The 23,872-nt window shown below is 37.1% G+C and overlaps 1 protein-coding gene across 5 annotated transcripts in view; it reads right to left on the bottom strand.

Annotated features, from left to right (window-relative positions):
- ATM (ATM serine/threonine kinase) overlaps window positions 1-23,872 on the bottom strand; it is a 135,955-nt gene that overhangs the window by 62,540 nt on the left and 49,543 nt on the right. For 4 of the 5 annotated variants that reach the window (XM_059707986.1, XM_059707985.1, XM_059707987.1 and 1 more), the window contains 9 exons: window positions 23,281-23,450; window positions 21,922-22,168; window positions 18,598-18,713; window positions 17,431-17,557; window positions 16,558-16,757; window positions 12,757-12,931; window positions 11,933-12,097; window positions 10,350-10,482; window positions 1,942-2,037 (listed from right to left, as the gene is read on the bottom strand). In XM_059707986.1, the coding sequence (XP_059563969.1) occupies window positions 1,942-2,037; window positions 10,350-10,482; window positions 11,933-12,097; window positions 12,757-12,931; window positions 16,558-16,757; window positions 17,431-17,557; window positions 18,598-18,713; window positions 21,922-22,168; window positions 23,281-23,450 (1,429 nt within the window). The remainder of the gene's footprint in view (window positions 1-1,941; window positions 2,038-10,349; window positions 10,483-11,932; window positions 12,098-12,756; window positions 12,932-16,557; window positions 16,758-17,430; window positions 17,558-18,597; window positions 18,714-21,921; window positions 22,169-23,280; window positions 23,451-23,872) is intronic. The other variant, XM_059707988.1, reaches the window with a different exon arrangement.

Here is a 23,872-nt window from a genome sequence, read left to right as displayed (position 1 = left end):
GAAATTACATTTCAGTAGAGTTATAGCTAAGAGATCATACATACAACAAAAATTTCCTGAGTTCCAAAATATAATGTTACTCTGTCATCCTTCAAGAGTTCAGTTTCTCTCAAAGATTTGGAATAAATTAAAGCAGCAACAAAATATTGTATCACTTCCTTTGCATATCATCCATGTGGGCAATAATTTTTCCTATAGAATCATATCCAAGAAATAGACCAGTCACAGAATATAGATATTAAGGATGAAAGTTTAAACATAGCTACTGCATGAGAGTATCAGCAGACTTTGAAACTTAAAAATTTTTTGATATTAAGTACATAAAGTTCACTAACCTTAAACACTAAGTTCAGCAAAAACTCACACATACACAAATGCGTGCATGCGCACACACATAATTCATTTTTTCTCATCTGTATAATCACTACCCAGATACAGATAGAACGTTTTCAGCATGCCAGAGGACTCCCTCATGTTCCTTGCCAGTCATGGTGGAATTTATTAAAATATGTTCACAAATTCTCTGATAGTCCTCCTTTCAGAAGGTGAAGCCTAATTTATGTTGGGCTGTGCTTAGTGACTGGCTTCTAACAAAGAGAATGTGTACAAGTTTTCCATCTCCTTGACTAAGTTTATCTGCACGTATTTAATTCTTAGACACTATTACAAATGAAATTATAAATGAAATAGAATTTCCTTTTTAGATTGTTCACTGCTGGTGTACATAAACACTACTAAATTTTGCGTGTTGCCCTTGTATCCTCGACCTTTGCTAAATTCATTTATCTCTATTATAGTAGCTTTCTTATAGATTCTCTGGGATCATATACATATATGATTATGTCATCTGTGAATATATATCATTGTACTTCTTCCTTTCCAATTTGAATAATTTTTATCTCTTTTTCTTGTCCAATTGCTTTGGCTATAGCAGTGGTAAAAGTGGGCAACCTTTCTCGTTCCTGATTTGAGGGAGAAAACCATCAATCTCTTACATTAAGTATGATGTTAGTCATGGGTACAAAGATTTTATGCTACACAGGAAAGCCACTTATGGTTCTTGCAATAAATGAGCTTTATCCCCAGAGCCAGTACTACTATGGACAAAGGGGTAAATTCCTTGGTTAAGGAAAAATTCTAGGATGCTGATAGGTTCTGTTTCTTAGTCTGGGTGCTAGATGCACAGGTGTGTGTTCTGCTGGTAAAAATTCTTCAAGTTATATGCTTATGATCTGTACAATTTACTGAAGTAAGATATATTGAATTTAAAAATTAATCAAAAAATGTTAAGTAACCTAGATAATAGGCTCCTGATGAGAGGTTAAAAAAGACTCCATTGAAAGATAGTAAGATGTATGAAACAGCTATTATTCCTCCCACTTCTTACTGGAAACAATGCCGTCATGAGGACTTCAAGCTGGTTTTCATGTGACTTTTCCCTCCTGTAAGCACCAAACCTAAACAGCTACACTCTAGACATGACATTGGCTATTTATCTGACATCAGGTTTCCTCCACATGGTGATAGTAAAGGACTTGAATATGGTTTTAATATGTGACTTTAATCCAGCACTCCAAATCCTCATTCTTATTTCAGTTATATAAGAAAGATATTAAGTACCAGTCATTAATAATATACATCAATTTATCTTCAACTTCACTACAAATAGGTATGTCTGACTTTCCTAAATATTTACAAAACATTTTCAAATTCACTGTTATAAATGTGTAAAGAACTAACTTTTACTTTATGCATAAAGTAAAAAGTAAATGAATGTCTAAAGAAGAAAATATGAAAGGAGGGCAGCTTAGGGACGCTTGAGCTAAATAGAAATATTACTTAGCTAGCATCTTACATTTCCCCAGTACCTCAAATGATAAACTTTTACTGATTTTGAAAATTATAAAGATGACTACTCAAACAAAAAACTCACAGTTTTACCTAATACTTCTCTTTCACCAGTGTGATTTAACGCCATCTTAGATAACTGTAACAAGCTGACAACCAGCTTCACCATTATGCCATCTTGTGGGTTACCTAGAAGCAGTTTTGGGAAAAAAAATTAAACTATAATGGAAACAACACTTTTCTTTATGATGTTACATTTTATATATTTAAATTATCTGACTAGAAAACTTTTATAAAGTTTTTTGAAAAGGTTTTAAATCATGAGCACTTCAAAAAATATTAAGTGATAACCAAACTATTCTCTGACCACAATGCTCTGAAATTAGAAATCAACTGCAAAAAGGAAGTGGAAAAAAATACAAATATGTGGAGGTTAAAAAACATGCTACTGAAAAACCGACTGGGCCAAAGAAGAAATAGAATGTGAGATAAAAAGATATAGAAAGACAAATGAGAATGACAATATGGCACATCAAATTTTGGGATACTGCAAATGTGGTAATAAGAGGGAAGTTTATATCATTACAGGCCAATATCAGGAAACAAGAAAAATCCCAAGTAAACAACCTAACACTGCATATAAAGTACTAGAAGAAGAAGAAAAGCAGCCCAAAGTAAGCAGAAGAAAGGAAATAATAAAAATTAGAGCAGAATTAAATAAAATAGAGAGCTAAAGGACTATACAAAAATATTAATGCAAAGAGCTGGTTCTTTGAAAGATTAAAAAATTGACAAACATCTGGCTATACTCAATAGAGAAAAGATAAGTAAATAAAATTAGAAAAGAGAAGTTACTCCAGATACCACGGATATACAAAGGATCATTCAAGAACATTATGAAAGAATATGACACCTAATTCAATAACCTAGAAGAAATGTATAAATTCCAACCTTCCTAGACTGAATCATGAAGAACTGGAAAATCTAAACAGACCAATCAACAATGAGGAAATAGAAACAACCATCAAAAACCTCCCAAAAACTGTGGTCGAGATTTGACCTATGAACCAGGAAGTCAAGGTTCAATTCCTGATGAGGGCATATGCTCGGCTGTGGACTCAATCCCCAATAGGGGGTAGGCAGGAGGCAGCCGATCAATGATTCTCCCTCATTATTGATGTTTCTATCTCTCTTTCTCCCTTCCCCTCTCTGAAATCAATGAAAAAATTTTTTTTAAAAAAAACAACACCTCCCAAAACGTCAAAAGCCCAAGACCAGATGGCTTCATTAGTGAATTCTACCATACATTCAAAGAAGACTGGATCCCTATCCTTCTCATACTCTTCCAAAAATTTGAAGAAGCTTCCTAACTCATTTTATGAGGTCAACATAACCCTCATAAATGGTGCTAGGAAAATTGGAAAGCCACATGCAAAAGAATGAAACTAAACTACTGTTTCTCCCCTTATACTAAAGTTATGGACTTTGGTCTTAGAGAGGATTTGGAGCATTTGACCCAAAAGGCAAGGGAAGTGAAAAAAAAATTTTTTTAATGGGATTATATCAAACTAAAGAGATTCTGTACAGCAAAAGAAACCATCAATAAGACAAAAAGGCAACCAACAGAATGGGAGAAGATATTTGAAAACAACAGCTCTGACAAGGGGTTAATATCCAAAATATATAGAGAACTCATACCACTCAACAACAAAAAACAAACATATAATTAAAAATGGGCAGAGGACCTGAACAAGCACATCTTTCAAGAAAACATACCATGGCCAATAGATATATGAAAAGATGCTCAACTTCTACAATGAAATACCACCCCACACCTGTCAGAGTGGCCATTATCAACAAGACAAGTAATAACAAGTGTTGGAGAGGCTGTGGAGAAAAAGGAACCTATTGCTGGTAGGAGTGTAAACTGATACAGGCACTCTGGAAAACAGTTATATAGAGGTTCCTCAAAATATTAAGAATAGTTTTACCACATGACCCTTCAACCCTCTTTTGGGTATCTACCTGAAAAATTTTAAAACATTTATTTGCAAAGATATATGCACCCAGTGACCAAGACATGGAAACAACCGAAATATCCCTTGATAAATGATTAGATAAAGATGTGGTGCATATATACAATGGGTTACTACTCAGCCACAAGAAAAGATGAAATAGTGCCATGAATGGATCTTGAGACTATCATGCTAAGCGAAATAAGTTAGAAAAAAGTCAAGAATTATATGATTTCACTCATATGTGAGATATAAAACTGAAAGCAACAAATGAACAAACAAAAACTCATAGATACAGACAACATATGGTAGTTACCAGAGGGAAAGGGGGTGGGGGTGGAGATTAGTGAAGGGTAGAGGGATTGAGTATATGGTGAAACAAGATTTGACGTTGGGTGATGGGCACACAATGCAGTATACAGATAATGTATCATAGAATTATACATTTGAAACATATATAACTTTATTAACCAATGTCACACCAATAAATTTAATAAAACAATAAAAAATAAAATGAAGTAAATGTGTTTGAATTTCCCTATGAAATAAAACTATGCAAAAATGATCAGCAACATTTGGCAGAAAGAAAGAAAAATTTCTTAAGTTGTACAGAAAAATTAATACCATAGCAAAATCACAAACACAAAAATCATTCAACATAATCAGGAGCTAGAAGAAACCCTGGGAGATATGCTTTGATTTTAACTGCTGGCATTCAGTCTATACCAGAACTTACAAATAGAACTTTAGACAATGAGGGAAATATTCTATAATCTGCATCTATAATCTGCACAAGATAAATTGCACTATCTTGTCCAATGATAGCCACTTAGCTACATGTTAATACTGAGAACTTGACATGTGCAAGTATGATGAAAAAACTGTATTTTAAATTTTATTAAGTTTTCATTCATTCCTATTTAAGTAGCTACAAAGAGGTAGTGGCTGCATTGGACAAGATATGTTAGGCCGCCGAAACCGGTTAGGCTCAGTGGATAGAGCATCGGCCTGCGGACTGAAGGGTCCCAGGTTCGATTCCGGTCAAGGGCATGTACCTGGGTTGTGGGCACATCCCCAGTGGGAGATGTGCAGGAGGCAGCTGATCGATGTTTCTCTCTCATCGATGTTTCTAACTCTCTATCTCTCTCCCTTCCTCTCTGTAAAAAATCAATAAAGTATATTTAAAAAAAAAAAGACATATTAGACCAATAAAATACCCAAATAAATGATAATAAGAGACAGAGGTGTTCATATCTTATATATAGGTAGATATAAAAACAAATACACTAGAATCTCAGAATTCAGGTGGCTATCAAAATTAGTTTTAAAAAATACTTAGGATAAAAAGAATACAATAGAAATACGAAATTAATGAGCACAGGAAGATGAAAATCAAATAAGTAGAGCTTGAATTCTTTACCTGACTTCTCCAAAGAGGGGATACGAATGGCCAAGAAATATATGAAAAAATGCTCAGTCACTAATCATCAGGGAGGTGCAAATTAAAATGACAATGACATACCTCCTCACACCTGTCAGAATGGCTACCATCAACAAATCATCAAATGACAAGTGCTGGCGAAGATGTAGAAAAGAACCCTAGTAAACTGATGGCAGGAATGCAGACTGGTGCAGCCACTATGGAAAACAGTGTGGAGTGTCCTCAAAAAATTAAAATATGGAACTGCCCACTTCTAGGAATATATCCTAAAAAGTCTGAAACACCAATCAGAAATAATATATGCACCCCAATGTTCACAGAAGTGTTACTTACAATAAGATCTGGAAACACCCAAGTGCCCATCCATAGTTGAGTGGATAAAAAAGCTGTGGTGCATTCACAAAATGGAATACTATGCAGCTATAAAAAAGAAGAACCTTTTATCCTTTGAGACAACATGAAGGGACCTGGAGAGTATTATGCTAGGCGAAATAAGCCAATCAGAAAAAGACAAATATCACATGACCTCACTTAAATATGGATCTAATGTACAAAATAAACTAATAAACAAAATAGAACCAGAGACATGGAAGCATGCAACAGATTAAGGATTCTCAGAGGGAAGGGAGTGGGGGCAGGAAGAGATTAACCAAAGAACATATATGCCTATATGCATAACCCATGGACAAAGACAATAGTGGGGGAGGGTACAGGAGTGGGGAGGAAGGGATCAATAAGAGGGAAAAAAGGGGGGCATCTGTAATACTTTCAACAAGTAAGATAAATTTTTAAAAAATAAGTTGAAAAAGATTCCCCCAACTACAATAGTATAATAACCCAAACTCAAATTAAATTAATATAAAAATGTTTCTTAAGGAAAACAAAGCTAGAAACATAGATAGATATGTGTATATACAAACATATATATGTGTGTGTGTGTACGTATATATACATACACACACACATACTTAAATGATGTTTAAAATGAGACAAATTTCTTTTATTTAAGTACTAGAGGCCCGGTGCACAAAAATTTGTGCACTCGGGAGGGTCCCTCAGCACAGCCTGTGAGCTCTCACAGCCTGGGACCCCTCAGGGAATGACCACCTGCTGGCTTAGGCCCGCTCCCTGGGAGATTGGGCCTAAGCTTGCAGTCAGACATCCCTCTGGCAGCCCAGGAGCCCTCGGGGGATGTCCACTTGCAAGCGGGAGCAGGCCCAGCTGCAGAGGAGGCGGGAGAGGCTCCCATCACCACCGCTGTACTGGCAGCTGTCAGCCAAGTTTGTGGCTGAGATGAGCTCCCCCTGTGGGAGCACACTGACCACCAGGGGGCAGCTGCATTGAGCGTCTGTCCCCTGGTGGTCAGTGTGTGTCATAGTGACCAGTGATTCCCAGTCACTCTGCTGTTAGGGTCAATTTGCATATAAACCTTTAATAATATAGGATAGAGGCCTGGTGCATGGGTGGGAGCCAGCTGGTTTGCCCTGAAGGTGTCCTGGATCAGGGTGGGGATCCCGCTGGGGTGCCTGGCCAGACTGGGTGAGGGGCTGTGGGCCGTTTTCAGACTGGCCACACCCCCTTCAGGGTGGAGGGTCCCGCTGGGGTCCCTGGCCAGCCTGGATGAGGGGCTGATGGCTGTTTGCAGGCTGGCCACAGCCCCCAGCCACCCAAGCTCCCAGTGGAGGGTGGCTGGAAGCAGGTATCTGGGATTTATTTAGCTTCTATAATTGAAACTTTGTTGCCTTTTGTGTAGGCCACAGCTGGCCAGAGCAGGTGGGAAGCTTGGCTTCCTCCATCGCCAGGGCAAGCAAGCCTCCCGCTTGCTCCAGCTTCGTGGCTGCAAGCTGCCATCTTGATTGGGTTAATTTGCATATGGTCACTCTGATTGGCTGGTGGGCGTGGCTTGGGCTTAGCAAAGGTATGGTCAATTAGCATCTTTGTCTTTTATTTGTGTAGAAGTTTTAGACAAAAAAAAAAGAAAGAAAGAAATTGGAGTAGTAGGCAGACAGACCTTGAATGCCTGTCTCTAAAAAATTCATGTCTTTTTTAGGCAGCAGGAAGTTAACCGTTTTTTTTAAAGAAATATATATTTTGTATTAATTTCAGAGAGGAAGGGATAGGGAGAGAGAGATGGAAACATCAATGCTGAGAGAATAATTGATCGGCTGCCTACTGCATGCGCCCACTGGGGATCAAGCCCACAACCCCGGCATGTGCCCTTGACTGGAATTGAACCCGGGAACATTCAGTCCACAGGCCGACACTCTATCCATTGAGCCAAACCAGCTGGGGCGAGTTAACCATTTTTAAATAATGAAATAACATGATCATGTTTGGGTTTAGAGAAATCATTCTGGCAGAGGTGTAGAGGATGGATAAAGTGGGAGTAGTTCAAGGTCAGAAGACCATTAGGAAGTCTTTTATAGTTAGATGAGAAATGATGAAAGTCTGAACTAAATGATGAGAATCTAAGTCCACGGCAATTAAACCAACAGCAACAATTTATAGATCGAGAAAACCAAGATGGCGGCATAGGTAAACACCGGATATTGCTGCCTCGCACAACCACTTCAAAAATACAACTAAATGACGGAACAGACATCATCCAGAACCACAGGAAGGCTGGCTGAGTGGAAATTCTACAACTAGAAGGAAAGAGAAAAGCACAGAGACTCAGAGGAGGTACAGTGCGGAAGTAAAATACAGAGGTACAGAGGTGCATGCGGAGAGGGCCGGCGGCTGAGGATACAGTTTTCTTTTTCAATCGGGAGGGAGTCTCAAGCTCTGAGCTCCAGTTCCAGGCAAGTCTCTGGGGACCCAGACTCATACAAGAGAAACTGGACTGCCTGGCATCGGTCAGAACTCGAGGGCAGCTTTCTCTCGCAGGTGCTTGCAGGGACTGCCGGGACACTGAGAAGCGGGGCCACTGAGGATAGCTATAACTGCTCGCTCAGCCCTGTTGATACCCTGGGACCCCACCCCACCCAAGCCCTGCACGGAGGCTTTTGCATATGAAAGGCCTGGCCCTTTGCAATCTGATAATTACCTAACAAACTGCAGCTGGCTCAAGGCCCCAGGGCAAATTACATAGTGTCACAGCTGGCTCCTGCTGGGTATCCTCAGGCAAAGCCTAGATTAGCACCTCCTTAGAGATCCAGGAGCCAGTGTGCCCGGTGGTCAGAGTGGGACCATCCAGATTGCAGCTCCTCGGATCCATAAAGGACACACTCAGGGGGCAGACTCAGTAAGCACCAAAGCCCCATTGAAGCAAGTCTTGCCCCAGAGGGGTGTCTCCAGCACAGTTCTCCCACTGCAGACACAGATGATTCTCACAGCCAATTGGCCTGGAGATAAATCCCTCCCAGTGTTACCTACAACAATCAAGGCTTAACTATAACAAGACTGTGCACAAAGCCCACAAGGGGGTGCACCAAGAGTGTCCACCTCAGGTAACTGGGGAGGCTGAGCCACTGGACCCTATAGGACACCTAGCACAGAAAGCCACTCTATCGACACAGCGAAGCATAAAAAAATGCGGTGACAAAGAAACAGGACACAAATGACAGAAATGGAGGAAAGCAAACTACTGGGTATAGAGTTCAAAACCACACTTTTAAGTTTTTTCAAGAATTTTCTAGAAACCGCTGACAAACTTAATGAGACCCTCAAGAAATCTAATGAGACCCACGAGGTTGTGATAAAGGACCAACTAGAAATTAAGCATAAACTGACTGAAATAAAGAATATTATACAGACTCCCAACAGCAGACTAGAGGATCGCAAGAATCAAGCCAAAGATTTGAAATACAGAGAAGCAAAAAACACCCAACTGGAAAAGCAAAATGAAGAAAGAATCCAAAAATATGAAGATAGTGTAAGGAGCCTCTGGGACAGCTTCAAGCGTACCAACATCAGAATTATAGGGGTACCAGAAGAAGAGAGAGAGCAAGATATTGAGAACCTATTTGAAGAAATAATGACAGAAAACTTGCCCTACCTGGTGAAAGAAATAGACTTACAAGTCCAGGAAGCGCAGAGAACCCCAAACAAAAGGAATCCAAAGAGGACCACACCAAGACACATCATAATTAAAATGCCAAGAGCAAAAGACAAAGAGAGAATCTTAAAAGCAGCAAGAGAAAAAAAGTCAGTTGCCTACAAGGGAGTACCCATACGACTGTCAGCTGATTTCTCAACAGAAACTTTGCAGGCCAGATGGGAGTGGCAAGAAATATTCAAAGTGATGAATGTCAAGAACCTACAACCAAGATTACTTTATCCAGCAAAGCTATCATTCAGAATTGAAGGTCAGATAAAGAGCTTCACAGATAAGGAAAAGCTAAAGGAGTTCATCACCACTAAACCAGTATTATATGAAATGCTGAAAGGTATCCTTTAAGAAGTGGAAGAAGAAGAAAAAGGTAAAGATACAAACTATGAACAACAAATACACATCTATCAACAAGTAAATCTAAAAATCAAGTGAATAAATAATCTGATGAACAGAATAAACTGGTGATTATAATAGAATCAGGGGCATAGAAAGGGAGTGGACTAACTATTCTTGGGGGGGAAAGGGGTGTGGGGGATGCGGGAAGAGACTGGACAAAAATCGTGCACCTATGGATGAGGACAGTGGGGGGGGGGGTTAGGGCGGATGGGGGGGTGGGAAACGGGTGGAGGGAGCTATGGGGGAGAAAAAGAGAAACAACTGTAATAATCTGAACAATAAAAATTTAATTAAAAAAAAGAATTTATAGCTGAAACTGGTTTGGCTCAGTGGATAGAGCGTCGGCCTGCGGACTGAAAGATCCCAGGTTCGATTCCAGTCAAGGGCATGTACCTTGGTTGCGGGCACATCCCCAGTAGGAGATGTGCAGGAGGCAGCTGATCAATGTTTCTCTCTCATCGATGTTTCTAACTCTCTATCTCTCTCCCTTCCTCTCTGTAAAAAAATCAATAAAATATATTTTTAAAAAAAGAATTTATAAAAGATTCTTTCAAAAGGAATAGGTACAAATAACCCACGTCATTAAAATTAGTACCTTGAGAGGCTCTCATGAGCTCCACCATCTGATCTTTATGTTGTTCTAGCTGTCTTCGAAGATCCTTCAATCCTTCAAGCCTTGTCAATGGAAGTGCATCATAAACACTTACTGAGAGAAAATGATTAATTTCCTAAAAGAGAAAATTTGTTAAAAATGGAATTGCTTTTGACATGTATTGGTTAAGTCTGTGAAATAAAGCTTGGAAAAAAATTAGTTAAGTGCCTTTTATAGACACTGACTCATCTCACTATTACTACCAAACAAGTTAGAAGTAAATTATTTCCTCTATTTCAAACCCTATGTTTTAATTTAAATTCTAATAGATTCCCTCACAATATAATAGTTAGATTGCAAGATTATAGCATACTCAATTGGAAAAGAAAGCTTAAATTTCTACTCACTTAGTACTGTAACTAGTTTTAGACCTTAATATATTTACCTATATTTTCATATTGATATATAGCAAAATACAGAGCATCATTTTTAAATTATAATAAGCCGAAACCGGTTTGGCTCAGTGGATAGAGCGTCGGCCTGCGGACTGAAGGGTCCCGGGTTCGATTCCGGTCAGGGGCATGTACCTGGGTTGCGGGCATATCCCCAGTGGGGGATGTGCAGGAGGCAGCTGATCGATGTTTCTCTCCCATCGATGTTTCTAACTCTCTATCTCGCTCCCTTCCTCTCTGTGAAAAATCAATGAAATACATTAAAAATAAATAAATAAATAAATTATAATAAGATTTATAAGGAAAAATGTATCTGGACATACTTTTGAAGTTTATAAAGATTAAGACAGAGCTAAAATTTGGAAAACTCTTTAATTCAAACATTAAATTGTCCCTCAAAGAATCAGGCAGTAATTTTGAGATATTAATAGAGTTTATGCATATGGAATACTATGCTGCTATAAAAAAGAAGGAATTCTTATCATTTGCAACAGCATGAATGGAACTGGAGAGCATTATGCTAAGTGAAATAAGCCAGTGAATGAAAGAAAAATACCACATGATCTCACTCATTTATGGATAATAAAGACTTTTATAAACTGATGAACAAAAATAGATACAGAGGCACAGCAGCATCGAACAGACTGTCAAACTACAGCGGGAAGGCCGGGGAGGGTTTCGGGGGGAGGGGGAGGTAAGAGATTAATTGAAGGACTTGTATGCATGCATATAAGCATAATCAATGGACACAAGACACTGGGGGGTAGGGGAGTCCGGGGAAGGTCAAGGGGGAAAAAAAGGAGACATATGTACTACTCTTTGTAATATTTTAAGCAATAAAACAAAATTTAAAAAAAATAGAGTTTATGCATATGAAAATCAAGCATATGTTATATCTCATCAATATTTAAATTAAATGTTTACAAAAAACTTTGATATTTATACTTTCATTGCAATGCAAGAGGATATATTAAGATTCAGTTTTTATTTTAGACGTTTGTTCTCATGCTATATTTTTATCATAATTTTTAAAAAACATTCAGTTTTTCACATTTAAAGCATTATAGGTTTTCAAAAGGTACTACTGTCTATCCTTTCTAATATAAAATAGTTAGATGATGGAATAATTATTACCTCCAAGAGTGAAAAGGGTCCTCTACTGTACTTGATTTTCTGTTGAGTAATACGCAAATCCTTAAAGACAACATGGTCGGGAAAAGGATCTAAAAGTTTAATCATCATATAGAGGTTTTCATTGTCCTTGTTATCTATCACTAAGTATTTCAACAAGTCCAATACCTAAACATAATTTAAAAAAAAATGAAAGGGGACAAATGACTTAATTATATTTTAAAGTAAAATAACCAAACCCATTGTAATAAATAACAACTTTGCTAACCTAATTCAGATAAACTATCCTAATTACTTCTAAGGAGCCCAGCTATTTCCAAGCTTTAAAGTAATTTAACAAACCGTTAAAGTACTTTCAAATAATTCAACAAACCACTGAAGTATTTCTACAGGATGGGCCCTGAAGTATAAAAATGCCAATATTACAGAAATGTTTAATATAAGTAACTAGAGGCCTAGTGCACGAAATTCATGCACTTGGCGGGGGGTCCCTCTGCCCAGCCTGCACCCTCTTGCAGTCCGGGAGCCCTTGGGGGGTGTCAGACTGCTGTGACCCCGGCTTCTGGCTGAGCGGCGCTCCCCCTGTGGGAGCGCACTGACCACCAAGGGGCAGCTCCTGTGTTGAGCGTCTGCCCCCTGATGGTCAGTGAACGTCATAGTGACCAGTCATCCCATCATTCAGTTGATTTGCATATTAGCCTTTTATTATATAGAATTTTCATTAAAATTAAGAATTATACTAAGTAAACAAGAAATATTCAGCTCCTTTCAGGAATAATTTATACATGTAATTCAAATATCATTTTGAAAATGGTTTATGAAATTACCTGCTCCTGAATTTCCATCTGACTATCCACAAGGGGTATTAGTGTACCAACAATAACATGAAGATGATTTTCTAAAGCATCCTTACAGCAAGTCACTGCGGTGCGGCAAATGTGGCTTAACAGATCACAACAAAGGGAGAAGCTACGCAATGACACATCCATAAAACGAGAAGGCCTGTTATGGGGGTGCGGGGGGGGGGGGGGAGAAACAGTTAAGTTCTAGGCAACTAGTTTGATATAAACTTATTCTATCGTCATTTTTAGTCAGCAGCTCAAATTACGTTATGGCTTAACATAAAAGTCATTTTCATATCCAAATCCTTAAATCAAAAAAGAGAAGTGGCATCAGCAAAATTGTGGAGTAGGCAGCTCCAATCTCTCCTGAGACACTGAAAAACAAGAACTATGAGTTTGTTTCTGTTTTGTTTTTTCATTTGTTAGATTTCACATATAAGTGAAATCATGTATTTGTCTTCTTCTGTCTGACTTATTTCACTTAGTATAATACCCTCTACGTTCATCTATGCTGCCACAAATAGCAAGATTTCATTCTTTTTTACAGCTGAGTAAGGTTCCTGTGTGTGTGTGTGTGTGTGTGTGTGTGTGTGTACCACACTGTCTTTGTCTAGTCATCTATTGATGGGCGCTTAGGTTGTTTCTATATCTTGCCTATTGGAAATAATGCTGTAATGAATATAGGGATGGATATATCTTTTCGAATTACTGTGGATATATCTTTTCGAATTACTGTTTTGGATTTTTTCAGATATTCAGAAGTGGAATTGCTGGATCATAAGGCATTTCTATTTTGAATTTTTTAAGGAACCTCCACACTGTTTTCCATTGTAGCTGCACCAATTTACAATCCCACTAACAGAAACAAACTCATAGATACAGAGAACAAATTGATAGTGGCCTGATGGAATGGGTAATAGAGGAATGGGTGAAAACGGTGAAAGGAATTAGGAAATACAGATTTCCAGTTATAAAAACAGTCATGATGATGTAAGGTGCAGCATAGGAAATATAGTCAATAATACTGCATTAACTTTACTAGTATATTGTGTCAGATAAGTACTAGATTTATCAGGATGATTACATCATAAGATTTATAAATGTCCAATCACTACATTGTTCTATGTGAAACTAATGTAATATTGTCTATAAACTGTAATTTTAAAATAAATTTTTTAAAAGTTTAATAAGGAATGCAGCAGCGCCCTAGCTGGTTTGGCTCAGCAGATAGAGCATTGAACTGCGGACTGAAGGGTCCTGGGTTCGATTCTGGTCAAGAGCATATGCCTGGGTTGTGGGCTCAATCCTCAGTAGGAGGTTTGCAGGAGGCAGCCCATCAATTATTCTCTCCCACCAGTGATGTTTCTATCTCTCTCTCCCTTTCTCTCTAAAATCAATAGAATATTTTTTTAAAAAAAGAATGTAGCAGCTCTACAGCTTGTCATGAAAAGATCTCCAAGAATAGTATAAAATAAAAACCATTTGTATCAAACAGCCAATTTTTTTAAAAAAAATTATCAGTACTTTGTTAGAACTCTTGTAAACAGTCAAAGGTTTACAGCAATCAAACAAACTCTTCACCAAGAAAAAGGCAACCTAAAAACTGCAGCAAAGCTCTTTGGTAATTTTAGTTGCCCTGTCCCACCCACTCCCCAGGTTGGCCACAGTCTTGAAAACTGCATTCCCCAACTGGTCCTTAGTTCTCCAGAAAGCAGAGCAGACCTCATTCACATATTACTGTGTATGTCTGTTCTAAACCTGTCTGAGAGATATTTGAAGGCTGGAAAAGCTGTGGGCATTGCTAGCCAACAGCCCACAGCTGCCTGGGACCAAAGATTATTGTTGACACATACAACTGATTGCCTGATTGCCTAAGAGGGAGAATTGGAGAGAGATCTTCCTTGGGATATTAGAGCACTCAGATTCACCATATATTTGGGGAATTTAGGAAGCCACACACATGCCCAGGGTAAGATGCTTGCTCAAAAACTACCTTTGAAGACCATAAGCTTTCACTTTGGGCTGATCCCTAGGCTCAGTGCAAGCCTGGCTAAGGGCTGAGGGAGAGTTCTATCTGCTAATCTACAAAGACTACAAAAGGTTTCTCTCTCTCTCTCTTTCTGGTTCCGGGTATTCAAGGAAATCTCCATCAAAACACTACCTGAGCACAAGTTAAGAACAGTCTTCAGTGACCACATATACAAGGAATATATTCTCTGTAAAAATAGTTGAATAAACTCATGAAGCAAATGGACTACTGTAGCCTTCAACAATTACAAAATAATGCCAAACCCAGGACAAGGGGAAAATCTGATTTCCACAGTTACATTATAACAGTAAAATGTCCCATTTTCAAGAAGAAAATCACAATGCATTAGGAAATTATGAAAAAAATTAGATAAGTATGGCCCATTCATAGGAATATACACTGGCCAGATTATTATGACCACCCCATCAATACTTCGTTGGGCCACCTTTTGCCTCCATTACTACGGCGATTCTTCTTGGCATTGACTCCATGAGATGTTGAAAGGTGATGCGAGGAATCTGACACCATGCCTGATGAACAGCACTGTCCAGTTCTGTGAGATTTGATGGTTATGGAACCAGCTGCCTGATGGCTCTTTTAACTTCATCCCACAAATGCTCAATTGCATTGAGATCTGGTGATTGTAGGGGCCACCTAAGCAAGGTAAAGTCTCCCTCATGTTCTTGAAACCACTCCTGCACAATACAAGCACCGTGTCATGGCGCATTGTCTTGTTGGAAGAAGCCATCTCCATTGGGATATGCCATCAACATGATAGGATGAACCTGATCAGCAACGATACAGTTTTCTCCCATACAGAAGTGCTGGCAGAGGCCACTGTTCCTTTGCTGAGTCTTCATCAATGTCCTCTCCCCAGACCCCACCTCCCGGTGATTGCCTGAGGTCCTAACCCACCCAACTTGCAGCCCACCCAAGCCACTTCCAGTGGCTTTTCAATACAAATGGCCTGTCTTGCATCATGCTGTAACCTTTCCTAAAATCTCTCAAAGGTTCACAAACCCTAAAAAACACATCTGGCATTAGCATGCCCCATGCCCCTTGCTAACTGGCCCCAGGCCCAGCACTAATGGAAGTGCTATGCATCAAATTCGACTGGTTGATCCTGAGTTATATCCTCTTTTACAAAAAAAACTGGTAATCTAGTGAGTAAAGGGGTTTCTCAAGTTCTATGAGCCAATCGAGCAAACTACTCAGACACAAGGCAGGTTGGGTCATTAGAATCTATAATCTAAGGCCAGGTGGTCCGAGGCACAGATGATAACCTGGATTTACCACTGGCCTGTGATTGGGTGGGGGGTAAGGGGAGGAAATCTTATAGAACTGAGAGCCTTTAACCTCTGGGATCTGACACTGTCTCATCAACATTGAGTTGAATTGTAAGACACCCAGCTGGGTCTGGAGAATTCCTTGGATATGTGTGAAAAACCTCTCCCCCAACCCCCTCCCACCCCCACACACACATTGGAATCGGTGACCAGAACTGCTATGGTAACATATATAGTTCAAGCCATCTAAAATTAGAATTTTTATTTTAAAATGTTGAAGACCATTAAAAATTAAGATTTCTAGTACTTAAGATTTGGAGAAGTAGTAATGCAATTTATTTTTTTAAAAACCAGATAGATATACATTCAGGAAACAATACTCTGGTGTCTACCTCTTATCAGCATAGAAATTTTCAATTAAGATAACAGGGTAGAAAAATACTTCGACCTTGGTCTATATATATTATTTACCTTTTGTTGATATAATGAATCAAAGTATAAATAACATCTCGAAGAACAAAGGCCCAAGCTCCTCCTAAGCCAGTTTTTATATCTTTCAGTAATAAATTAACAAACAGGTGATATATTTTAAGAATTCTGTGCTTTTTATAAACATTATTTGTCTCTGTGGCTTGTTCACATATGGCTAAAAGAATTTTCTGATAAGAATCCTAGAAAATAAAGATACATTTTAGTAAAAACTTGTCAAATCACATATACTGTGGTATAATAAGTACATTTTGTACACAAAATTACAGAATTTAGTTTTGGATCTGATATCAAATGCTAAATATTATATTAAGAAAATTACTATCTTAAACATAAACAACTATTGTCAATTTATTTAATTTTCATACACTATAATCAAATAGCATATTTGCCCAGCTGGTGTGGCTCAGTGGTTGAGCATCGACCAGAAGGTCACAGTTCGATTCCCAGTCCAGCACATGCCCAGGTTGCAGGCTTGATGCCCAGTAGGGGGCATGCAGAAGGCAGCTGATTAATGATTCTCTCTCATTTTTAATGTTCCTATCCCTTCCTCTTTCTGAAATCAATAATAGTATATTTTTAAAAAATTATAGCATATTTTTTTAAAAAAATTCTGAGCCAATATATGATTAAAATGTAGCAGAAAAATTCAGCCCTCATATGTGACACATTTCAATTAATACTGACAAGTAAAATACCAAGATATAAACTTGTAAATAAGTGTTTTTCTTAATTTATTCAGTTGAATTTTCCATTTGTTTACTTATTTTCTCCTTACAATGTACGTATATAGATTTTCTGGCTGAAAACGAAGGAATTCTCGTCTCAGTTACTATACTACTAATGTATACTTACAGGGCTTTTGGAAAGAATTTCTAAAATGCTTTTAAACTTGGTTTTATGGCAACTGCTGATATAGGCAAATGTTGCTTTAATCACATGCGATGGAAAATGAGGTGGATTAGGAGCAGGATCCAAATCCCTAAGAGTTATAGGAAAAGAGTCATCATTTTCAGGACAAAGTAATCAAGAAAAAATAGACTTAGTTGACAGACCAGTGAAATTCCAGAATAAAAATTTAGATTATAATAACCTCAAATTAAAAAATTATTTCTCTACTGAAAACTACTTTTAATAAAATAACATATCACAGTCTATATTCATCAACCAGAGTATTTACATACCTTTACCTTCTAGGATTTAATCAGTTTTTAAAAGATTTGCTTAAAAAAATCTTTTATGAAGTTAATGGTGATCCCACAAAGGAGGTTTAATGTCACCCATTCCACTTCAGGTCTGAATTAAAGCTCTCTGCTAGTACTGTAAACAGAATACTATTTAAGACACAGCAATCAAACACTATCTGTATCACATGAAATTATATATATATAAAAGTACTCTGGTAGATGGTATTATTATTTCATATGCCTAGCACTATAGGGCATACCAAAAAAAATAAAGGATGCTTTCCAGCCGTTTACAAAATCAAGCTGGGAAGATAACTAATATTCATGAACAACCAAGTGGGTTTACATATCCAAATTAAATTGTAGTATAGTAATATTCTGATAGCTAAGAAGGGTGATAAAGAAAAGGTGACCTAAAAACGCAAGTCATAGATAAAGAGAGGAGAATATAAAATAAAGTGTCATCAGGAAGAAAATTTGAAGAGACAACCAATGGCACAATGCTCAAATACTACAGAAACATTAAAGAAAAAAGCTCATTGAATTTGCAAACAAACAGGTCAATTAGAAAGAACAGTTAGTGCGGAAAGCTACAGTAGAAGCAGATAGGTAATTACTTCAATTCAAAGGAAGTCATTTTTAAAGAAATAATTTAAAAGCGGAGTATGTGCCTAAAAACTGAAATAGACAATTGAAGGTGTCAACCAATACATTTGCCAATAAACTTCTGAAGTTGCAGCTAATTCTCTAAGCCTAAAATACCCATACCCTGATAAATATATGATGGAAAAAAATTAATTTAATTTAAAAATAAATTAAAATAAAATACCCATACCCTGAAAAGTCACAGAGGTCAGTGCTTTGGTTGGCACCAGCAGTCCCAGGTTCATGTAACGTCATCAGTAACTCTACCACAATCTCTGGTAAATTAGTAATGAATAAATGGTCAATCTGCAAGGACATAAAATTAATTAAGTTTTTATGTCTGTGACCTTTAAGGCAGTTCAAGGGGCTCATGTTATTGCCTCATTTCCAATATTATCCAGTGACCATAGAAGGAAATAGATGACCAAAGGTCTATTTGCAAGACATACACCTAACTCCATTTTTTTCTGCTATGCAGCCAACTTATAAACTGAGAGGAAAGTAGAGAAACCACACCAAACAAGACTCCCTTAATATGACCCTTTAATTTTAAAGAATCATTTTAGCCCAGCTGGCATGGCTCAGTGGTTGAGAGTAGACCTATGAACCAGGAGGTCACGGTTGGACTCCTGGTCAGGGCATATGCACAGGTTGCAGGTTCAGTCCTCAGTGTGGGGTGTGCAGGAGGCAGCCGATTGATGATTCTCTCTCTACATTGATGTTTCTATCTCTCTCTCCCTCTCCCTTTATCTCTCAAATCAATAAAAATATGTATTTTTTTAAAAAATAATCATTTAAATGATGAAGCCTTCAGGTCTACATTAAATTGCTCAATCTAATCATTTCCTTGACAACTATATTCCCCACTAATATGTACTGCTCCTCAATCTGCATTTTACTCTTATTTGGGACTGCTATTTCACTTAGAAAACTTTACTAGTAAAAAGTCTCAGTGACTAGCAAAAATCATCTCTTTGTTCCCTGCATGACTTCTCCCTTGGTTGATATCCCAAATTCTGAAGCTAGTTGCTACCTACACTTCATCATCAACAACAGACTAAAACCCAACAGGAGCAAACTCTTTGTCATTCACTTCCTACTATAGGTAGCCTTACAAAGAGCATAAATTCTCTACGTCCTGGGTCTGCTACCTTACACCTCAGCCAAATGTATGAAAACTGTGGAAGTCTTGAGGATGAATTTATTAGCTCTCCAAATAAAGAATTATAGTGCTTTGAACTACAGGGCAAATGGCTGATTTATTTGATACACAAGGAGGTTTGAAAATATTTCCTAATATAACAGAAATATTTTTTAATGTGACAAGAAACCTAATGTAAAAATCCTATCCTTTCTCTCTGGCTTACATATCAATTGTCCACATCATCATTTCCAAGGTTTCAGCCCTTATAAAAATACAGCTTCATTTCAAAGTGTATCTATAATGAGTAAGGACAAATTGGCCAATCTAATTAACACCAGATGAGGTATGGCCAGTGTGGTTCAGTGGTTGAGCATCAACCCATGAACCAAGAGGTCCTGGTTCGATGCCATGGACCTCTTGGTTCATGGGTTGATGCTCAAGTAGGGGGCGTGCAGGAGGCAGACAAATGATGTGTCTCTCATCAAGGTTTCTATCTCTCTGTCCCTCTCACTTCCTTTCTTTCTAAAAATCAATAAAAAAATATTACAAAAAAATGAGGAAAAATTCATGAATGTTTCCTTGCACATAAGATCCTAACTAACTTCACTAATTTCACTTGATTCTCTAATAAACCAGATATGTAATCTTAGCTTTAGTATATATAAATTGTTCAGATGTCTAGATATAGCTAAACAATCTCACGGTAAAGATTTTAGGCTTTCAACAATTAACAGTTTTAGAAGATGCAAAGACATAATAGTTATACCAACACTTACTGACAAAAAAAAAAAGAAACTATAAGACTGATTCAGATAAAGCACAAATTAGAGAAACAAAGAAAAATTAACTGATGACAACTTCATGCTAAATTGAGACTAACAAGAAGTTTAGTATGTTTCTTTTATCAAGAAGCTAAGATATCAAGATTTAATGTAATAACTTTTCCCTCCTAAACTAATTCTGACTGAAAACTGCTATCATTTGGTCTGAATACATAAAGAGACTAGTAAGATCAGGCCTGCTCAGAAGTCTAAGCTAGGAGATTTGGTGGGAGTGGGTAGAAACAGAGTGTCCCTCATAAATTCCATTCCTCCAGTGTGCCAACATTCTGCTCTGACTGTCACATTTGTCACCAGACTAGACTTACAACCACCTGACTGGCAATGGTCTACCTAAGTAACTTTGAGTCTTGCTATTGCATTTCTTGGTTCAACACAGATAACTGGGCAACCAAAAAAAAAAAAAAAAAAAAACCCTCTCAAAGTTCATCCAATTATAATTCTTATGTTAACCAAATGTGGTTAGTCACCATTACTTTCACTGAAAAAAAAACTGAACTGACCAATCATCTTTTATCTTAAAAAAAGATTACTAGTGGGACAAAACTAGGATATAGCTGTGAGTACATGAAACAGCTTATTCTTGTATTATTATTTAATTACTGTACTATTTTCCATAAGAACTGTAACCCTACTTTTGCCACACCCTGTATATGTGTTTTAAGATAAGTTGCCTCAAATAATTTTGAATTTATGTAAAATACTGTAAATCAAAAATTGTTAGATCTTTTTTTACTTGAGTTCATCTTATATCAAAAAATGAATATTTTATATATATACTAAATGGTTAGGATGCATCAGCAAGAAAGAAAAATTCTACCTTCATGGTACTTATAGTAGAGATGATTATAAAAAACAATGAACATAATTCCTAAGTAAATGATACCATATGTCAGAAGGCAGTTGTGGAAACAAGGAAGAGCACGGTATGGAAATTTGGGGTTGTATTTTTCCTTGAAAAGTGAGGGGTTTAATGAGATTAAAGAGGAAATAGGAAGATTCTTCTATACATTGCTCAGTATTGCTTGAATTTAACTTGCATTTATTATTACTGCAAATTATAATAAATTTTAAAAAGAAAAAAAATTATTCAAAAGTTATTTTTTTAAATATCTGATTAAACACATTTCATTTAAAAGCCAATCAAACCCAGCTGGTGTAGCTCAGTTGTTGAGCGTTGACCATGAACCAAAAGGTCACTGGTTTGATTCCCTGTCACGGCACATGCCCAAGTTTCGGGTTCAATCCCCAGTAGGAGCATGAAGAGGCAGCTGATTGTTGATGTTTCATCTCTAATCTAAGTTTCTATCTCTGTATCTCCCTACCTCTCTCTCTAAAAACATCAATAAAAGCATATTTTTTTAAAAAGCCAATCAAAAGGAGAGAACACTACCACAATTCATGGACTGTCAATGCTAGATAGTGATTTCCACATATTAAGTTTAACTTCATAGATAAAGAGCCTTAAAATGTTAAAGTTACATCTCAGATCAATTAGGGGATAAAATGTAAGTAAAAGTTGAAGTCATACCTGTTTTCCTAGTAAGTTTTCATCTTTAAGCATATCATAAACTTTGGTAGCAGTCTCTCTTTGCTGTGCCATCCCAGTGTCTCCTATACTCTCATAGGCAAAGTAAGGAAGAATATTAACAAGAATCTTTGGAAAACAGTCTATTAGAAGACACTTCCAATCCTTCTGAATGTGATTAGCAATGGATTTCACCTCATCAAAATCACTTCTGATCACCAGGTGTGGAATTAAAACTTTATAACAAGATCTAAAACATAAAACATTTAAAAAATGTATTATATATAACTTTTCAAAGTAAAATTTTTATTATAGTTCTTAAAATAATAACATTCTTTAAATAAATATTAGAATACTATTTTATCTAGCTGAAGCATTCTTACCATAATTTTATAAATGGAAAAATGAAGTTAAGTACATTTTAAATAGTCACATTCAAAAGAATAGAGATCATAGAATATACTATCCTAATTCTATGATAAAAAAAAGTAGAAATTAAATTTATGTTTACTTCTGCATATAAAACTAGAAGCCCAGTGCACAAAATTCGTGTGATCAGGGCCAATCGGGGTCTTCTGGTTGCCGGCCAGGGCCTTCTTTCATTCCGCAGCACCCCCTGGTGGTCAGCGCACATCATAGCGAGCGATCAAACTGTGGTCAGTTGAACTCCCGAGGGGACACTTTGCATATTAGGCTTTTATATATATGTAGATGATTGTAAAATGAAATGTGAAGAAACTTATAAATTCAAAGAATAAATGTGAATATTATTGCCAAACTGAGTAAGGACCACTAAACAATAATGAACAGTCTTCCCATCATCCTATGTACACATTACTCTTTAGTTGTTTCAAACCTTTCCAGCTTCAAAATTTTCTTCTCTACAGTGAGAGTTAGCAAAATAAGTACTTTTACATTAAAATAGAAATAATGACTAAATGTCCTAGTCACACAACAGAAAACAAAAACAAGGCAGAAATAACCAGTCACTATTAGTTTATCTTTCACTTTTCATAGAAAAGATTACCAAATGTTTAAGCTGAAAAGAACATTAAGATCTCCTTGTGTAACTCCCTTACTTTACAGTTTAAAAAATCAAGCCCCAATGAATGGCTTAATCAAGTCCCTACATGGCTTGTCTAAAGTCACATAGCTGGTAACTGGCACAGCTAGGACCAGATCCAAAGTCCAGGGATTCCCTTCAATACACTTTCATTAAAATAAGCTGTCCTGCTTCTCATACTATAAACCTCCCACATCTGTACATGGGGGGGCTAGAGAATGGGGGGTCAGGGGGGAAGGGCTGGGATTGCCAAACAGTCACCTAATTTTAAGGTAAACATAGTTCACATGTAAACCTACCTATAGAAATCCCCAATGTTTGTGTAGTTTAACAAAATAAAAGGGAAAGCAGATAAGCTGTGTTCAGTATCTTGAAGATTTAGCCATTCCAAAACCAGATAATCCAAGTGAGAAGCCATGAAGTCTTCTAAATGTCTATATCCAAAAGTTTCAGAAACTTTTTCTAAAACCTATACAAATAAAAAAGTCAATGCTTTAAGAAAATAGCAAACCAATATGTTATTTAAATCCTTGTTAATATTTACTAACAGTATAACTTTAAGCATTCATTTAACTTTTCTATATCTTGATTTACTCATCTATAAGATGGGGATAATAAAAGTATCCACTTCAGCAAGACTAAGTAAGAAAAATGTACTTAATATAATTAGCACCATGCCTGGCACATAGCAAGTTCTTAATAAATGTTAATAAAAACAGAAAAAGTTGAAATTTTAAACATTTAATTATATTCCAAGGGAAGGTCTAAAGCAGGAATGGGGAATCTTTTTCTGCCAAGGGCCATTTGGATATTTCTAACATCATCACGGGCCATACATAATTATCAACTTAAAAATTAGCCTGCTATATTTGGTCAAACAATCAATTCACT

This window comes from Myotis daubentonii, chromosome 9 (genome assembly GCF_963259705.1).
Source record: "Myotis daubentonii chromosome 9, mMyoDau2.1, whole genome shotgun sequence".
Taxonomy (NCBI): Eukaryota; Metazoa; Chordata; class Mammalia; order Chiroptera; family Vespertilionidae; genus Myotis; species Myotis daubentonii.
Note: the sequence above shows the minus strand (reverse complement) of the source record. Positions and strands in the feature narration are given on the sequence as shown.